This window comes from Anopheles gambiae, chromosome 2 (genome assembly GCF_943734735.2).
Source record: "Anopheles gambiae chromosome 2, idAnoGambNW_F1_1, whole genome shotgun sequence".
NCBI lineage: Eukaryota > Metazoa > Arthropoda > Insecta > Diptera > Culicidae > Anopheles > Anopheles gambiae.
The window spans coordinates 89,088,884-89,105,828 of record NC_064601.1 but is presented as its reverse complement, the minus strand read 5'-3'; the positions used below and the strand labels follow the sequence as shown (position 1 = coordinate 89,105,828).

General features: G+C 48.1%; 4 protein-coding genes across 6 annotated transcripts in view; 2 read left to right on the top strand and 2 right to left on the bottom strand.

Annotated features, from left to right (window-relative positions):
- The first annotated feature begins 421 nt into the window (after nucleotides 1–421).
- Nucleotides 422–3,992, top strand: LOC3290035 (protein tramtrack, beta isoform). 2 transcript variants are annotated; one of them, XM_061643509.1, is made up of 5 exons: nucleotides 422–817; nucleotides 911–1,582; nucleotides 1,646–1,742; nucleotides 1,824–3,263; nucleotides 3,327–3,992. In XM_061643509.1, the coding sequence occupies exons 1-5, from the start codon at nucleotides 603–605 to the stop codon at nucleotides 3,468–3,470; spliced, it is 2,568 nt and encodes an 855-aa protein (XP_061499493.1). In that variant the 5' UTR covers nucleotides 422–602; the 3' UTR covers nucleotides 3,471–3,992. The 2 variants fall into 2 exon arrangements, with proteins under 2 accessions (XP_061499493.1, XP_061499492.1); XM_061643508.1 differs by having other exon boundaries at nucleotides 1,824–3,992.
- A 581-nt stretch (nucleotides 3,993–4,573) lies between these two features.
- On the bottom strand, nucleotides 4,574–6,529 carry LOC3290036 (uncharacterized). Its single transcript, XM_556397.3, has one exon. The coding sequence runs from the start codon at nucleotides 6,357–6,359 to the stop codon at nucleotides 5,133–5,135; it is 1,227 nt and encodes a 408-aa protein (XP_556397.2). The 5' UTR covers nucleotides 6,360–6,529; the 3' UTR covers nucleotides 4,574–5,132.
- A 742-nt stretch (nucleotides 6,530–7,271) lies between these two features.
- Nucleotides 7,272–9,810, bottom strand: LOC1276413 (pseudouridylate synthase 7 homolog). The gene is made up of 3 exons (XM_556395.4): nucleotides 9,381–9,810; nucleotides 7,674–9,313; nucleotides 7,272–7,603 (listed from the first exon to the last, which is right to left on the bottom strand). Exons 1-3 carry the CDS (start codon nucleotides 9,587–9,589, stop codon nucleotides 7,347–7,349), a joined length of 2,106 nt encoding a protein of 701 aa, XP_556395.4. The 5' UTR covers nucleotides 9,590–9,810; the 3' UTR covers nucleotides 7,272–7,346.
- Nucleotides 9,811–11,457: 1,647 nt separating this feature from the next.
- LOC1276412 (semaphorin-1A) overlaps nucleotides 11,458–16,945 on the top strand; it is a 93,664-nt gene continuing 88,176 nt past the window's right edge. For both annotated transcript variants that reach the window (XM_061651598.1, XM_061651600.1), the window contains exon 1: nucleotides 11,458–13,053. The gene's annotated coding sequence lies outside the window, so the exon portion shown is untranslated. The remainder of the gene's footprint in view (nucleotides 13,054–16,945) is intronic.

The window sequence follows — 16,945 nt, the reverse complement described above, 5'->3', positions numbered from 1 at the left end:
GTAAAATGTGCTTCAAAACGCAACCCTTTTTGCGACACAAAGTCCAGAACGGAGAAAAGAAGAACCATTTTGAATATTTCTGTTGAAATTCCCACTTCACTGGAAAGCCTACTGTTGAAACATTTCTTGGAATTTGAACCCCGCAGGGCAAGACGAGCGTTTTGGTGGCAAACCCTCACTCGAATCTTCGAAACCGTCATAGCTAATTTCAAAAAGCGTCGCCAGTGAGGGAAAATCGCACCGATTTGGAGCGTTGGCGAGGGATTTTGGCCTGCGGGAAGCGTCAAAAACCGTCACAACGTCCCAACTAACAACACCGACATGCTTTCTCATTCTACCCAGAAAGATCAGTAAACCTGAGAGAGCGAGAAAGCATGTTAGTTTTGTTGCTTGGGACTTGCTTGGCTTTTGTTATGATTTGGTCGAGCTGTCAAATCGGTTCCCCCAAAGTGCGGAATTTATTTGTTTATGTTGCAGCAGAAGCCCTCCAAAACTATTCCGAGAGAAATTAAGCGCAATTTTCCCGTCGTTTTAGTGCAAAACCTTCCTTTTTGTTTGGAGTGGTAGTGGTGGTGGTGCCGCGCGCGCAGAAAATAAAAACAATGCGCCGAGTGATCAAGACCAAAAATCGTTGGACGGCGGCACAGCTCGAGCTGCTGTGCGATGTGTGGGAAAAGTACTACCCATCGCTGAAGGTGGGCCGTGGCAATGAGGAGATCTACGCACTGATGGTGCGCGAGCTGCAGGAGGAGGGGTTTCTCGACGCCACCGTAAAGGATATACGCGGCCGCATACACAACCTCAGCGGCAAATTTCGGTAAGTCGAGCGAGCGAGAGAGCAAAGCAAATGGAAAAAATGGAGGGACGCTAATCCATACCGTGTGTTGTTTGTGTGGGTGGTGTTTTGCAGAAAGGAAGCGAACCGAGTGGCCATGACCGGCGAACCCTCGCAGTGGTTGCTGTACAGCAAGATAGAGAAATTCTTCGAGTATGAGATACCGATCGAGTACAAGAGCGTGGATCCGCCGGTTTACGACATGTGCGAATACTTGGACGTCAACATCGAGATGGCGGACACGATTGCGTCGCATCAGAGCCACCGAGAGCGACAGGCAAGCAGGCAGGCACCGACGGAAGCACATGCGATCGATGACGAATTGATGGACTTTGCGGAGCTGGAAGAGCTGAACGAAGAGCTGAACGAGGAGTCGGTCGAGAAAGAATTACCCCCAGAACAGGAGGTGCTTGCTGAGGAGGTGGTGATAGAGCATGAAGATGCAGCAAGCATGGTAGCGGAAGAGCCGCCCAAAGCTGCTAGCGCATCGAACCAGCCGGACGATAAACCGACAACGGAACAGGACCCTCCGACCCGCACCGAACCGAAGCAACCCGAGGCAGACAAATCGAATGACGAGTCCGACGAATCGGCGGATGATACGGATGGTACCGACAGTGATTCGTCGTTTGATTTCGAACTGCCTGTTTCGCCGTCCTCGAAAAGCCCGCAACACAGCCAAGTCTTTCATTTCAATGGATCCTATCGGCATGCCGCGATGGAAAGCTTCTTAAGCCAACTGTACAGGTAACGCATCGAACGATGTTTGCAAATGCGGATGTAAAAACACCAATTTTCCTCTAATTGCAGCAACCAACTGTACGCCGATGTTATGCTAATTACGTGCAACGACGGTGTCACGTGTGTAATGCCAGCCCATCGTATGGTGTTGGCCAACTTCAGTGAAGTAAGTCAGCTCAGAGCTTCCAGTGCACACAAAACGCCCCAAATTAATACCCCCCAATGCACGTCAATCGTGCGGCAACAGTTCTTTTCCAGCATACTGGGTGCGCTAAAACCAAACACCAACGGTAGTCCGCTTACCGTGCTGCTGCAGCCCGACATTTCCCAGCCGGTGATGCAGCTGCTGCTACAGTTCATGTACACCGGCAAGGTGTCGGTCACGCAGGAGCTGATTGGCGATTTCTTACGTTGCGGCCACGTGCTACGGGTGCGGGGCGTTTGGAGCGAGGAAAAGGAAGGCTCGTCCGATGTGGAGCGACCCGTCCGGACGGCACCGAGCAAACGGCAACCTGCGTCACACTCCGACAGCGAGGGAAGTGCGGTGGACGAATTTGACCGTAGCACCGTTACAAGCGTGCCACAAGCGTCCGCCGCATCAAACGCGTCGGAACCAAAGTCTGTCTCGTCCTCCACGCAAGAGTTTTCCGACGCCGACACGCTGACACCGCACCAGCGACCAACGCAAAAGAGACGCAACCGAAAGCTAATTAAAATTATAAAGCGGATGCGCTACAGCAGTGACGATGAGCTGGATGAGGTGGAAGTGTCGTCAAACGTTGGGTTCGATTTGCTGCGGTCTGATTCCGAGACAGAGGAAGGAGACCGTGTCGCCAAGCGGGATAAAGAGTTGGAGGGTAAAGGTGTGGCGGAGGATAAGGAAGAATCGGAAGATGGCAAAAGCATCGACGATCGTGACACCTACGACGATTACGATGATGACGAGGAGGATGAAGATGATGATGATGAGGATGATGAGGATGACGATTCGCAGAGAACGGAAGATGAGAAGGATGAGGACGATGATTTCGACGAGGAAAAGTCGCTCTACATCGACACCGGAGACGACGATATGGACACGGACTTCGATGGCAACAGCAGCATAGTGAATGGAAAGCAATCTGTGAGCAATCCATCCACGGCAATAACGACCCCGGAACCAACAGCAGCGGCACGGCTCCAAACGATCTCAGCTAATGATGACGGTGTAGATAGTACCGATCCGACAAAGCGGCCCGCCAACAGCAACAACAACAACAATGCGCGCAGCAGAAGCGAATCACGTGAGGTCAGTGTGCACGAAGAAAGTACCCAGGCAAATGATGGACAGGATCGCTTAGCACGGGAGCCGGCCATAACGATAAAAACGAAGGTGAAACTGCCGTTGCAAACGTCGGAAGTACGGCGTGCCCTGCAAACGATACCTGCCTGCACGAGCGTACAGCAGCTGTCGTCGCACAAGCAACCGCATTCTCCGCCGGAACAGCTGTCTCAGTCGCAGCTGTCACCGTCGTCCGGCAGCAGTGAAAAACAATCGACGAGCAGGAAACAGTTCGTACCGAGCCTTCGGCCATGGTACGGCTGTAGGATATGCGGCAAGCGGTACCCACTGTCCGAAGAGTGGCTGCAGCACGTCGTCTACCAGCACGCGAGCGACGAACGGCTCATGAATGGGGAAAACAATCCGGTAGGTTTTGGTGGTTTTGTAAACTTGGCCAGCATTAATAATGCGCGATTTTCATTTTCACAGGATGCAAGACCCAAAACGATACTACGGTGTGATCTGTGCGGCAAGTGTCTCAGCACGAAGTACGACTGGGTGCAGCACATCGTGCGGAAACACACGGAACGGTACCCGCACTTTCACGAGGAGCTATCGATGTCGGACGACTAGGGGGGGTGTGTTGTGATCGGCCTGTCTGTACCTTTAATGGGGCTACAAGCTTTCAGTGACTTATTGCTTTATCCATAGCAGGATGATTAGTCAGTCCATTTGGGGCTTGAACCCATGACAGGCATGTTGTTAAGTCGTTGACGAGATGACGACTGTACCGCGAGACCCGCCATCGGTTCGGTTACTTTCTTATTTAAGTAAGCAGGAGCGCGCTCACGGTCTCACGGCGCCAATCCGGCGCTATCCACCACGGTGTACAAGCCATCCTCCGGTTCGGTTAGAATGTGTTAGTTTTTAACTAGCATTCACAGAGATACGCACGAGATACATAAAACGGATGTTGTAGAATGTATATCTTAAGTAAATTAAGTTTAAAGATAGCGCTATAACGATGCTCCTGCTGGTGATGCAAGCTGCTTGTTTGCGTAGAAAAATGTCCGCTATAGCAAGGGCCGAAAAGCGGGATGTACAAATTATGTGTAAAGTAAGAAGGGAATAAAATCTCGCAACTGTTTTTAGAAACGTGTGTCGTGTGCTTTGCTGTTACTGGTGTGTCAATGTAATATTTTCATTCATTTTACTCCTCCTAATGGCATTACGGTTTCACTCCTTTTTCTCTCAATACATTTTGTCATGAATGGATCTTAGTTCTCAAGGGCCCTTTCTTTGGTATGGGAAAAATGAAGATTTCGTCGGAATCGCTTCCGGCTTGCTCCGAAGTTTTCTGTAATCGATTCCGGATAGTAGTTCCAGAATCAGTTTCCAGAATTGGTTCCGGAATCGGAATTGGTCCCGGAATCGGAATTGGCTCCGGAATCAGAATCGGGTCCGAAATCGAATTTGGCTTCGGAATCAGAATCAGCTCCGGAATCGGAATCAGATCCGGAATTGGCTCCGGAATCAAAAACGGCTCCGACATCGGAATTGACTACGGAATCTGAATCGATTCCAGCATCGGAATCGGCTCCAGAATTGAATCTGAACACGGAATCGGAGTCGGGTAGGAGTCGGGCTCGATTCCGAGCTCCCACCACTACTTTGAGTGCAATTTCGGTTGACCTCAACTCGATTCAATAAATACGCGCTGTCACAACAGTCCAACAGTGAAGTGAAATAGTTAAATGGCTTTTATTCGTTTTGTTTTTCTTTAAGACGAGATATAAATTTACGATTATGGGTTTTGCCGTCTTATCACTCAAGCTACATATGGTATGTATACATAAATATCCTTTCAAAATACCAAACGGCCATGCCGTTCTCGCTGCCTAAAAATATGTATTCATTTTGGTACTTTTTGTGGGCGTAAAATAAACGTTAAAATACTTTAAAACAAAAAGGAAAAAATATTTCCAGTAAACGTTGTTTGGTTTCATGGTTTGGCACATCATGCCACAATTCCTTTCGAGTGTTCTAGTTCTATTATTCAAGAAAAAAAAAATAATTCATTACAATTCAAATGTGGTGAGAAATGGTGATTGTTAGAAGGCACGGCTTATGACGTAAAAAGTAAAAAAAAAAACATTTTTAACTGCAACCGAAAATGTTCAGTCAGAAACTGTTATCCTGTAAATTCAACAAACCGTTTACTTCAGAAGTATTCATTCAGTTTCCTTTCCTGCACTTAAATCCTATTTAACCTCTACGCCCCCTGAATTCGTTGCTTTACAAGTCTTGCATTTGATTGTCGGACGATGGTATCGGTAGGCGCCGTTTGGCTGCGTTACGTCTGTGCACAAAAAATCCAATCACAGACAAACCGATCAAAAGCACCACAGTAATGCCACCGTAAATTAGATAGTGTTTCGAAGAGCCTTTCTCCTTTTCCTTCACTTGCGTTTTGGTCGTATCGATCGGTGTGGACGGACCCGTTGGTGGCTTTGTGGCAGTGGGAGTGACGGTGGTCGTGTCCAGTTCTTCCTTTGGTGGGCTAGCAGTAGGGCCGGTCGGGGGACGCGGGGGGTACACATTGCCGTGCGATTTGCAGCACAGTCCCTCCACGTTGTCGTAGCCCTGCGGGCAGCTGCTCGATTGTCCCGGTGCTTCAATGTCGCGCTCCTTCAGGTGAGCCAGCAGTGCCACCAGCAGCTTGCAGTTAAAATCGTTACCCCCGAGATGGATACGCTTGACGGCGGGCATGTCACGACGGATGTCCGTTACGGATAGATCCGTCATGCTCGCGTCACGCAGAAACAGTTCCTCCATGTTGGGCAGGGTCCGGAACACGCGCAGCTTAAAGTTGCTCGGCGTGAAGAAATTACCAGACACATCCAGCACCTTCAGTGAAGGAAGCTCCATTTCTTCGTCATTTTCGAGATATGCTGCTTCCAAGCGCGCTAGGTACAGTTCGGTCAGATTTACCAGCGGGGCAAAGACTGCAAGCTTGATCGTCTCGTCCTCGGCGACTTCCGTGCCGCTCAGATCCAGCACCTCCAGGCCAAGCAAACGCTTCGCAATGCTGGTGACGTCCGCGAAGGGATTGTCTCGCAGGGATAGTGTGGTTAGCTTCGCTCCTGCCGTACCTTCAGCCTGCAAGCTTTTAATCTGATTCCCGGTAGCGTGCACGACCCGCATCCGGTTCTTGATCGTCAGCACCTCGAGACCGCTGCTCATTACCACCAGCCATTCAAGCTGAGGAAAGGCCTGGAAGAACTGGTCCGGTAGGCGGGTAAAGTTAGAGTCGAGGAACGCCACCTTGGTGCTGGCACTGTTCTCGAACACGGGTTCCGGCGCTCCTTTCTTCACCACAACTGCACGGAACACACAAAACTCATCCCGTTTGTCGGTGGCGTATTCCAGTTGTTCGTTCGCACATTTCAAGCTTTGGGCGGCAATCGTTGTAGAGCAATGCACTACAGCTAGTAGAAGTGCAAGAAATTTGATCAAATTCATTGCGTTTGGGCGATGTATTCCACTCGCAGATACACACAAACACAATGGTCAATCTTTTCACCTCCGAAAAAGGGAGTGCTTCTTGTTCGGCTTTTATTTCTTCAGCACGCACTGGTTGTTGTTCTTGGGAAATGAATCATAGCCGGCCGTGACAGCCGTTGTACGGCCAAGCTTCGATTAAGGCGCGTGTACACGTAGCTACATGTTTTAAAAATTGTGCAAAATTGTGCAAAATAAGGCACAGGGATCTTCTTCAAATAAGGCACAGGGATTACCCATTTTCATTTACATTTTCTGGATATTAAAGCGTTGTTTGTTCTTATAGTAATTTTAATTCATAGAGAGCCATAGAGAATATTGATTAATCTGGCTTGCAAGTCCCTTTTGCCCAGCAATGCCAGGTATGAAAAAATTGTTTATGCTAGTGATGGGCAATCCGGAGCGGAGACATGGAGTAACTCCGACTCCGGTGCGCAAAATATGAATCCGAATCCGGATAATAACCGGATTCGACTCCAGATACGTCCGGATCAATTCGGATCAGTACGGATCAGATACGGATTCAGAATCGATGAGTCCGGTGTTTTTCTAGCGAACACCCCCCCCCCCCCCCTGCCTTCCGCCATATATACAGTCCGGAGTAACTCCGAGTCCGACTCCGATGGATACCGGAGTCGGATCCGTGGGTGCGATTCCACTAGCCCATCACTAGTTTGTACATTTTAAAACAATCGTTAATCGTTTTATTCGGAACAGGACGTCACTCTTTATACGGAGTTATACACCGGTCCTTGGAAAGTAAATTATATTTATCCCTAATATTAGACATAAAAAGAAACCCACCGTCCTGGTTCGCAGCCTAATGAATCAACTTGTCCGAGCAATATAACGAATCAATACTTAGGAGATAGCTGCAGTAAATGAAAATAGTTCTCTTTATAGAAAAACTTCACACAATTCAGTTCCATTAAGATAAAAGGTAAATAACTATTCAGCCAGCTTCACCACTTTCGATTGAGGCTCATCGTCCGTAGCCGGAACGGATTCATTTTCTTCATCCGCTTTTTTCTCCTCCGTCGTCTCGTCCTCTGCTCGGGCGACAACAGCCTGGCCCAACTTTTCCAGCGTTCGTTGGTTACTGGACGAGGTATCGGTTTTGAGGAGCTCGCGCAATGCCATCGTCGCGTACGTGGACGTAGGAAGGCGAAAGTCTAGCAGCACTGCCTTGTGGGCCGATTCTCTTGCTATTGAAGTGGAATAAATTAAAGAATGGTGTTAATACAAGGACAACACTTTGCATCGCGAATTACTCACCAGCCCATTCGGCAAACGGTGGTTCGGGGACGTTTTTCATCTTTTCCAGGTCGGAAAGAATGAGCGTGTCGGTCGGGTTTGCGTACCGTACAATGCTCCACTCTAAACGTTCCGGGCGCACGAACAGCTTCCGGTATGCGCCGGCCAGCGAAAGACTTTTCGATTTCAGCTGCAACTTCTCCGACGACAGATCATTTTCGGCCAGCGCTTCCTCGTACCAGCGGGCACACTCATTGTCCGGGTAGGTGATATCATGCCCGGGCAGGGGAAGTACGATATCGAACATGGTGTACCGTGCCGCAGCGATATCGTCGGCCGTTAGCGGTCGTACAAGGTTCTTAAAGTACGATGTGTCCGATGTGCCATCGTTAGCTTCCTCTCCTCCCTGTTCCGGCTCTTCCCCCTGCGCTTCGAGCGCTTCGACGGCATCTAAATCGCCTTCCTCTCCACCGTCGAACGGTTCCACAATCGTCGGAGTGTTCTGCCTGTCGGCATACACCAAATCACCCTCGACCGGCTGAAAGCCATACTTTCGTATGCGTTCCGAGGCGACCCGATTCCAGATCAAGCTTTGGTACGCGTGCAGATACAGCAAACGCACGTTGCGCGGCAAATGCCCGATTGCGCCGAAGTAATCGTTCGCCCCGTGACCTGCGAGCCAGTGGAGCAGGACCGCTTCGACCGATTTGTTCGATGGGCGCAGCTTTTTCAGCGCTTCCGCTGCGTTGCGCGTCTTCGACCAGATCGAGCGCATCTCCACCATGAACGGTGGTTCATCTTCGCGCGGCTGCAGTATCAGATCGCACGCACCCTGCCAGTTGCCCTTCAGCATCTCGATCCCGATCCTGTACGTTGGCACCGCCGCACTGTTGCCGAACCGCTGCAAACCGTAGTAGTTGATGAATCCCTTCTCCCGGAACGCTTCCAGGCAGGCGTTGATCGTGTCGTCGCTGGCCGTCACCTGGCGCAGCGCTATCCGGAACCGGTTGCCCTGTAGCTGGCCCAGCTTCAGCGTGTCCGGCTTGAAGGTAAAGTTGCCCACGCTCACGTTCGGAATGTGTCGGGCCGCGGCGACAATCTTGGCCGGTTCGCGCGTCTTTATGCACATCCACTGGGTCGTTTTGGCGCGTCGATCCTTCGTCCCCGCGTACGTCAGCACCGAGGGCGCACAGAACAGCTTTTGGCCGAGCTGCATCGTCGCCTGGATGGTGTCGAGATTTTCCTTGTACAGCAGAAAGTACGTGTACGGATGGGGCCACTGCCACTTTTCGCGCCGGTCCCGCGGCATCGATTTGCTGTACTTGGTGATCCGTATCAACTTGCGGTCGCCCTCGGTGACGGTCGACCCGACGACGGCGGCACCGAACACTGCCTTCACGCGGTTGTGGATTGCCGTGCGCTGCTCTTTGTCCATCTCGGTAACATCAACGCTCACGGATGGGTCGCCAATGCCGGCCACGATTTCCTGCAGCCGTTTCACGTTCTCCGGCCCGATTAATCGGACGAGCTCCTCGTTCGGATCGACCGGCGCTTCCTGCTCGTTGGCATCCGCCGCTGCGACCGGTTTGGGTACGGAAAAGTCGGTTAGGATCGCTTCCTCTCCATCGGCGTTGATTTCGTTCACATGAAAGTCGGAAAATCTTTCGGAAAAGAATTAATTGAGGATATGTGTTGTTTCGTTCTCCCCAAATGCAACAAGCAACTAACCTTGACTTCAAGACGCCTTGAAAGCCTTCCAGCTTCGAAACGTATTCCGTGCAGAAGATATCCTTTTCCGCAATGCAGGACGTGCGAATGGTGTTCGTGCTCCGGGGTGGACGATTATTGTTCCCCGACGGCCCACGGGACTGGAATGGTCCGCGGGACTGGAACGGTCCCGATCGGTGCCGGTTTTGGTTAAATCTTCCCCGCTTCATCGTTACTGGAAATTGGCTCTAAAATATGCTTTCAATAACGTAGTATTTTTGGGATTTATGATACTGATTCACGACGGTGCTATTTCTCCAACCGGCAAGTTCGATAGCAACGTGCGTTTGTTTATGTTGTTTGACGTTTCGCCGTTACCGCACTATGTGATGCCCAGCTGACAAAATATTGCACAGATCGCTCCTGTATAACACATGCAACCGAAAAATTAGAAGAAATCATTTTTTTCAGAAATTGAACTGAAGCAAGGAATACCAAATCATTTTAAGAAATTCTAATGAGTCTTTTTCTCATTTTTTTATTCAGGAGGAGCGTCCCGAAAAGGTCGTATTGCTGTCTTTTTCTCAATGTAAAAAGAAAAAACGCATTTTTATTTCTATGTAAACGTTAATGCACCGACAAACCGACATGACACTTCGAACAAAATGAGCTTCAAAAGTTGTCTCTCTATTTCAAATGAAAATACGTTAAACACTAGCGCCATCTCTATAATGATTCGCTTACTACACTGACACAGAGAACAAACTGCTAAATTCCCTTTTTGTTTTTCTTCACAAATTCCAATGCGTATTGTTTTATGTACTTCTCACATCTTTTGCATTGATTTGGAAACTTATAAAATGATTTTCCTGGGTGTTTTGTCCAATAATTCTCACAAAATCTTGCCTCACACTTCCTTCGCAATTTGTATTTATAAAAGTTGTTTACATCGAAGCAGCAGTGAACAGAACTTACTTTGACAGAAGTGATCGCCTCACTGGTAAATGACAATACTTTCGTGTGGGACACTTTTGTAACGCCAGTGTCACGTCGGTTTGTCGGTGGTTAATGGTAGTCGAAGTATCAAATATTATATGTCTTCTTCAATGTGATGTACAGGCGGTCCCCGAGATACACGGTTATTGGGGACCGAAAACGGCCGCAAAATACCGCGTATCTCGAATTTCCGTGTAAGTCGAATCTCGTGATTTCCAGCCAAAATATCACTAATGTTCGTGCAATTTTGCAAGTAGGGGGTGGTTTTAGTCACCAAATTAATTATTTGATATGTTTCTAATGAATTGAACAGTTTTAAACCTTTTTAAATGGTATTTTACATTCGATCAATACGGAAATTATTTGGTATTTCACAATGGATGTGTCAAATCAGTACAATTTGCTCAAAGAACTGTCAAATTTTGAAAACCGCGTAACTCCGAATCCGCGTATAAGAGGTACCGTGTATCTCGGGGACCGCCTGTATTTCTAAATACCATATAATGGGGCTTTTATTGATATTAGACCTCTTATACCTTTTACACAATATGCTGGATAGATTACACAGTTTACACAACGTTAATGGCTAAAGTTAAAAATTTCCTTTGATATTCGTTATTGTATTTGTTTTCCAAAATCTAAAATGAATGGAACTTTACAGAGCTTTTCAGCAGTTGAAATGTCTTAAACAATTATTTCATCGTAGGCATATAAATCATCTAAGACAAATTTTGTTAAAATTTTTGTGTTAGCAAAAAGTTAACGAAAACCACCGCCTTTTTTGTCCATCACTAACAGTACACAAGCTTAATGTGAGCTTAAAAACGCGAGCGAGCGAATGAACGCAAAACAACAACAAGAGCGAAACGGTATCTCGCTCTCACACGCTTTGAAATACAGCGGGAGATGTAAACATGTTAGAAAGGAGCGGAAAGATTCGCTCTCTTTCATTCTCTCTCCCTCTGTTGTCATTCTCGGCCGGGCGGCCATCGCGATGTAAACAGAATATTTCGAGAGCGAGAAAGAGAGCGACAAACACCAATCGGCACAGCGCACTGTACAGCGGTACTGGCTGCGGACGGATTGTAGCATGCGGGTCAGGCATCAAACTTCAGTTCTCTCTCACCACTCCAAGTGCACGGGTGAAGGGCTCGCGTCGTCTGCGTGCCGTGTGTTTGAGTTCGATTTTTTGCCGGCATTTAGATCGGATAAAGCACCGAGAAAAACAAAGCGCAATTTTCAATCACCGCAAGATCTGGTGACACCAAGTGATAAAATAATTTGTTTGCGAAAAGCAAGATGTGGTTTTAATCAAAGTGGCCTTATAACGGCCGCGCGCATATCGAAAGTAACTTCGACTTGCTAGTTGCAGAGACAAGTGATCAGTGCCGGTGGTCAATGAACCAGACCCCGATACATCGAAAGGAAAGGATACAACCGATCCTTAGTGCCGCGGTAAACAAAAACAAACCACCATCTTTTGCAGCATCTCGCGTCCAAGCAAGTCTACACAACACAATCGTTTTGGTGGGTCGTAAAACGGTGACGAGCGCAAAGGGCACAGGGCACAGAGCAGTCAGTGAACGTGAAAACAAGCAAAGGAAAAGAAAAGGAAAAAAGGAATACACACAAACGACCAGTGAAGCGGTAAGAAATATATCGTAAAACGATAGTGTAAAACGGAGGAAAGAAAAAAAAGCCTGTCACAAAACGCACCAGGAAACACAAAACGATCGAAAAACTCGTTTTTCATTGCGAGCCAGCGCGCGCGTGTGTGTATGTGTGTGTAAGTTGCGGTATGAAAGAGTGTACTAGTGTGCGTGCGCGTTGTGTTTGATTTAGGCCTCACGCTTGTAACGATCGCCGTTGGTGGGAAGGAGACCGAGCGCGAGCACAAAACACGTCTGCCAGAGTGAGAAGGAGCAAAAGAGTGAGCGAGCAAACGGTGCGGTGAGCGCGTTCTGATCGAAGCAGGACTTGCAGCAATCCAGCCGCGATCGATCAAGATTATCCTTAATTTCTTTCTCGTTCTTTTTGTTGGCGATCAATGAAACCCGTACCCGTGTTGGTGTGTGCAGAATTGATGAAACAAGCAACATATCACAGGCAAGCAATAAAGTAAATTAAAAAAAGAAACACCAAAAACCAAACACGAGCGACAAAAAAAGTGCCTTTTATGAGAAATTGTGCCCGCGTTAAGTAAAGTGCAACGTGACGATAAGTTGTTCTCTTGTGCAACCCAAACTGCACGTACCCGTGTGTTTGTGCCCGGGGTGTATCTGTGCCGTGGATGTGTTTTATGTTGAATTACAACAAAAAAAGTGATACTGAAAAGTGCAAACAACACACAAAGCGAGATGAAATTTGATTCGTTCGTTTAACAAAAAGAAAAGAAACGAGTAAGAAGTGCTATTTGTCTCCTGGGTGCAGGGCAGTTTGGTCTCGTTTCGATGTCGAAATCTGTCGCCCTTTATTTTATTATTTGCTGAGGTAGAGGAAAAAACAGCGACAGCAAAACAATATAGCAACAACTGCCCCCTAACTTGCGCGGCAAACAAGAAGCGCGTGATCGCGTTTTTGTCGATCGAGGAAAAAGAAAAGCGAAACCGAGATACATTGAAGGTGCAATTATATAGGCTACGCTGGTTCGCCCAAAGCGTGCACCAGGGAAAACTGCCCAACTAAAAGCGAACAAAAGGTAAGCAAGGAGCGGACGAAACGCAACGGAAATGCGGGAGGGCGATTCTTACGATTTTTTTTGGGAGAAGTTTTAAATTAAATCACCTCCGCGCGCACGTAAATCGTTCTCGATGCCAATAGGAAAACGCTTTTCCCTATTGATCTCGTGAGCCGATCTCGAAGGCCACAGGATGCCATCGATTATGGGAGCACCCGCCGGCGGCGCATCCGCTCTCTCGTGTACGCTGATGGGAACGTAGTTTTGTGGGGGCATTTAATTTTTCTTTTATTCAAATTTCCTTTTTTCGATGTAATTATTACTACGATTTTTTGAGCATACGTGCGTGTTGGGCTGGACGAGCCGATTCGGACTGCAGCATAATCGCAACGAGGAAGAATCGGTGCCGTAAATTACTCACCAGCGCGCCATGCTTTTTGGGCCTACAATTTAAGGCGCTCGATTGACTCACTTGCGCCTGGCCGATTGGGAAGCCACAACCTAATCATCATCATTTCCCTGCCCGATAGCACTCATTATCACCATTTCTGTGCGTTTTTTTGTTGAAGCAAAGCGGGGTGGTGTATTACGCGGGTGTAAATGCTAGAATGCAGTCTATTTGGCCGGGTTCAGGGTCCAATCTGTCCAAATCAATCAAACCGAATAGGGATAAGACACAGTGGCGCGACATACAATGTGTTTGCGTAGTTTGTTTTGGGCAGCGAGGTTGCTTTTTTGGATTTGATTTGGTTTTTTACTTAAATATTTATTGGTTTTGGACTCATTTTGTGATCGATTGGATATCACCTCATCTGCTAATCCTATGGTATTTTGTTATATTTTGTAAGAAAAGCCATTCCTCACGCAAATAAATCACTTTTTTTTAATTTATTGTAATCTTTTGCACAGTATAATAATTTCAGCATTTTGCAATTTATATGGATGCACAGTATAATAATTAGAAAAATGTACAATTTACTCAGCACTAGTTAGCAGTCAAATCACATACGATCGCCTTAGTCACAGCCTTGGTACTGCCCTTACTGGCTGAGTAATCCATTAGGTTCAATTAAATATCAATCACCCATCCACGCTCCCATTTAAAATTCCCAATCAATTGTGCGGGGTCGGGTTGGATAATTTCGTGGAAAAATCAGTGCTCGTTGCTGAGTCACAGGAAACTCCATGCAAATGCATGCGAGTTACACGCAGGCAGGCAGTGCGTGATCGTGTGCAATTGTGCGGCGGCGGCGGTGGTGCATATCATCCATCCTGCATAGATCAAGGTCAATGGAGAAATAACAAATAAACAACAATTTCTCGTCCGCCAGCCATCTTGTTCTACCAGTTGGCGCGGCCAACACTGTCCTTCCCATTCCGTTCGCTTGCACTGATCGGAACCGATCGGATGCTGGACGTTCGCATTCCGATTGACATCTAGTCGAGAGCTGGTCGTTTAATTACAAACATCAATCCCCCAGCGTTTGTAAAAGGGAAGGGTAAGGGATGTACACACGGGGCACACATCGTGACAACCGGTTTGGGGTGGCGGTGTCGCTCTTTTTAAGGGGGATCAAGGGAGAGGCAATCAAATAGCAACCACCGGTGGCAGGTAGCAATGCGTTCGATGCGAGATTCGATCGATCAGGGTTGATTTAATTTTCTAAGCGTTTTTTACCGTTTCGTACGCCACTGTAAGATAGTTTTGAATGATTAAAATAGCAAAGAGAGAGGGGGAGAGAAAGAGAGAGAAAGAGAGAGAAAGAGAGAGAGAGAAAGAGAGAGAGAAAGAGATAGAGAGATAGAGAGATAGAGAGATAGAGAGATAGAGAGATAGAGAGATAGAGAGATAGAGAGATAGAGAGATAGAGAGATAGAGAGATAGAGAGATAGAGAGATAGAGAGATAGAGAGATAGAGAGATAGAGAGATAGAGAGATAGAGAGATAGAGAGATAGAGAGATAGAGAGATAGAGAGATTGAACCATTAAAATATATATTCAATATTTGAAACAAATTTAAATGTAAACAATAATGTGGGAAAAGTCAAAATCCGATACGGGTTTCTGTTGAATTTTGAAAATTAACCGTTCAAACTGCTACACAACCGCCCTTTTTCCGTACTCAACAGCTTCTATTGCGTATAGTTAGGCCCGATTCCCGGGCGTTTGCTAGGTTCATTTGTTTCTCCAAAAAGGAATAAGGGGGATGCTGAAGGGAGTGATGGTTCGATTTTTTGCACCATTTAAACCACACTCGCCCGCTATTAAAACGAGAGCTTCTTCCGTCGTGCCGCAGCTCGTGTACACGAAATTAGCGTACAACGATAATCTTCACCGGTCGTGCCCCGTCTGTCTGGTGCTTGCAGGGAGAGGGGAGCTGGGTGTTATTTCCATGTCGGTCGGATGGTTGGCTGGTTGGAAGAGGCTGGCACACCCGCCACACCACCGCGCAGAGAGAGAGAGAGATCGCGAGACGCTGATGCGCAGATATTTGTTTGGGTGCAAGCGTTATGTCTGGGGGGCCGCGGCCGATGCTCTGTGGTGCCAAATTAACGTGAAGCAGGAAAAACTCTTTCCACGTCTGTTTTTCCACCTCGCCGGTACGGCGAAGGAAGCGACGCGCGAAAAGGCCGCGAGAGGTCTAGTTTGTGGGAAGTATTTTTATCTCGCACCGCCAGAACCGAGTTGCCTGTCAATGGGTTTTTGGGGTGTGTAAAGCAGCGGCACCCGGTGAAAGGGTAAATTCGAGCGGTGAGGGGAGAATTTGTGCAGCCGCCTGATTCTTGTACGATTTTCCTCTCTAGTTTACGTGCAGCAGCACCGGGTACGGACGCTCTTGTGATGTCTATCGGGCTGTCGCGCGGTGTCTGATGTGAAATGGCACCGTCGATTAAGAAACATGTTCACGGGCCGCGAGGATCTCGTCTCCCGTCTCTCGTGATCCAAGACGAACATTCGTGCTCGATCCCCTATGCGTTTGTGCAGTGCTATTTCTTGGGAGGGATGGTTTTTTGATTACAACAACGACGACGACACGCTTTAAGGGACTTACTCTCACCCCGTACGCGACCGCTGCAAAAGTGGTGAAGAGGATCCCAATCTCAACTCTGCACACGTCCCCTTGATGCCCCTGCCAGCCCAGCAACGGCGACATAATCGGCGTGCCTGGCGCTTAAATGTGACATTTGTGATGCGCGTACGCGCGAGCTCGCTTGCGTAGGTGCGCCCAAGCGCGCAGTCCCGATGGCGGCGACGACATTTATATCGGTTCCGGGGGATCGGTCGCCGAGATCGGGCGCACCGACTAGCTGCACATCTTTGAGGCCTGGGCGCATTTATCTACCCGGCCCAGATCACACCTTGCTTCGTAGAATCGCGCGCGAGCGCACGTTACCACCCTAGTCTAGTTGTCAAGATTCGCTGAGGGTTTGGACGCGCGAGTTGGCACAGAGTGTGGCCAAATGATACTTTTTAATAGCCACCCCAAAAGACCCGTTAGAATCATGCCCCGAAGGCGCAAAAGTTCTGCCCAGAAGAAGGTGGCACAGCAAGATCCTGCTGTCCAGGTATGGGGGAAGATGGACAAGAGCCACGATCCGACGAGGGCGTCGCAGGGCGTTATGTGTAGCATTGAAGAAAGGCTGTGGTGTGTATTTTTTTTATTGGACAGCAGCAGTGTACGTGCTCGGAAGGCTTAAGCTGCGGACGAGGCACAAAGAGAACGGTGGAGAGAAAGCTTTTCCTGGGCACGGGACATCAAGCGCACGGGAGACTTGGGCCAAGCGTAGATTGGAGATCATTGAACGTCTTCTGGAGGATCTCTTGAGTTTTTTTTGTTGTTGTTGTTTCCTTTAAATGCTCCCCTCCCTGCCACAACTTTGATTGTGCTCCATCGTTCTCTGTAGACGTGTG

What these genes read in the sequence shown, in the direction of transcription:
- LOC3290035 (XM_061643508.1), top strand. Translation starts at nt 603, where the DNA reads ATGCGCCGAGTGATCAAGACCAAAAATCGTTGGACGGCGGCACAGCTC. An exon ending in AACCTCAGCGGCAAATTTCG is followed by an intron (nt 818 to 910) that starts GTAAGTCGAGCG and finishes GGTGTTTTGCAG; the next exon opens with AAAGGAAGCGAACCGAGTGG. An exon ending in TGTTGGCCAACTTCAGTGAA is followed by an intron (nt 1,743 to 1,823) that starts GTAAGTCAGCTC and finishes GTGCGGCAACAG; the next exon opens with TTCTTTTCCAGCATACTGGG.
- LOC3290036 (XM_556397.3), bottom strand. Translation starts at nt 6,359, where the DNA reads ATGAATTTGATCAAATTTCTTGCACTTCTACTAGCTGTAGTGCATTGC.
- LOC1276413 (XM_556395.4), bottom strand. Translation starts at nt 9,589, where the DNA reads ATGAAGCGGGGAAGATTTAACCAAAACCGGCACCGATCGGGACCGTTC. An exon ending in CAAGGCGTCTTGAAGTCAAG is followed by an intron (nt 9,314 to 9,380) that starts GTTAGTTGCTTG and finishes CTTTTCCGAAAG; the next exon opens with ATTTTCCGACTTTCATGTGA. An exon ending in ACCGTTTGCCGAATGGGCTG is followed by an intron (nt 7,604 to 7,673) that starts GTGAGTAATTCG and finishes CCACTTCAATAG; the next exon opens with CAAGAGAATCGGCCCACAAG.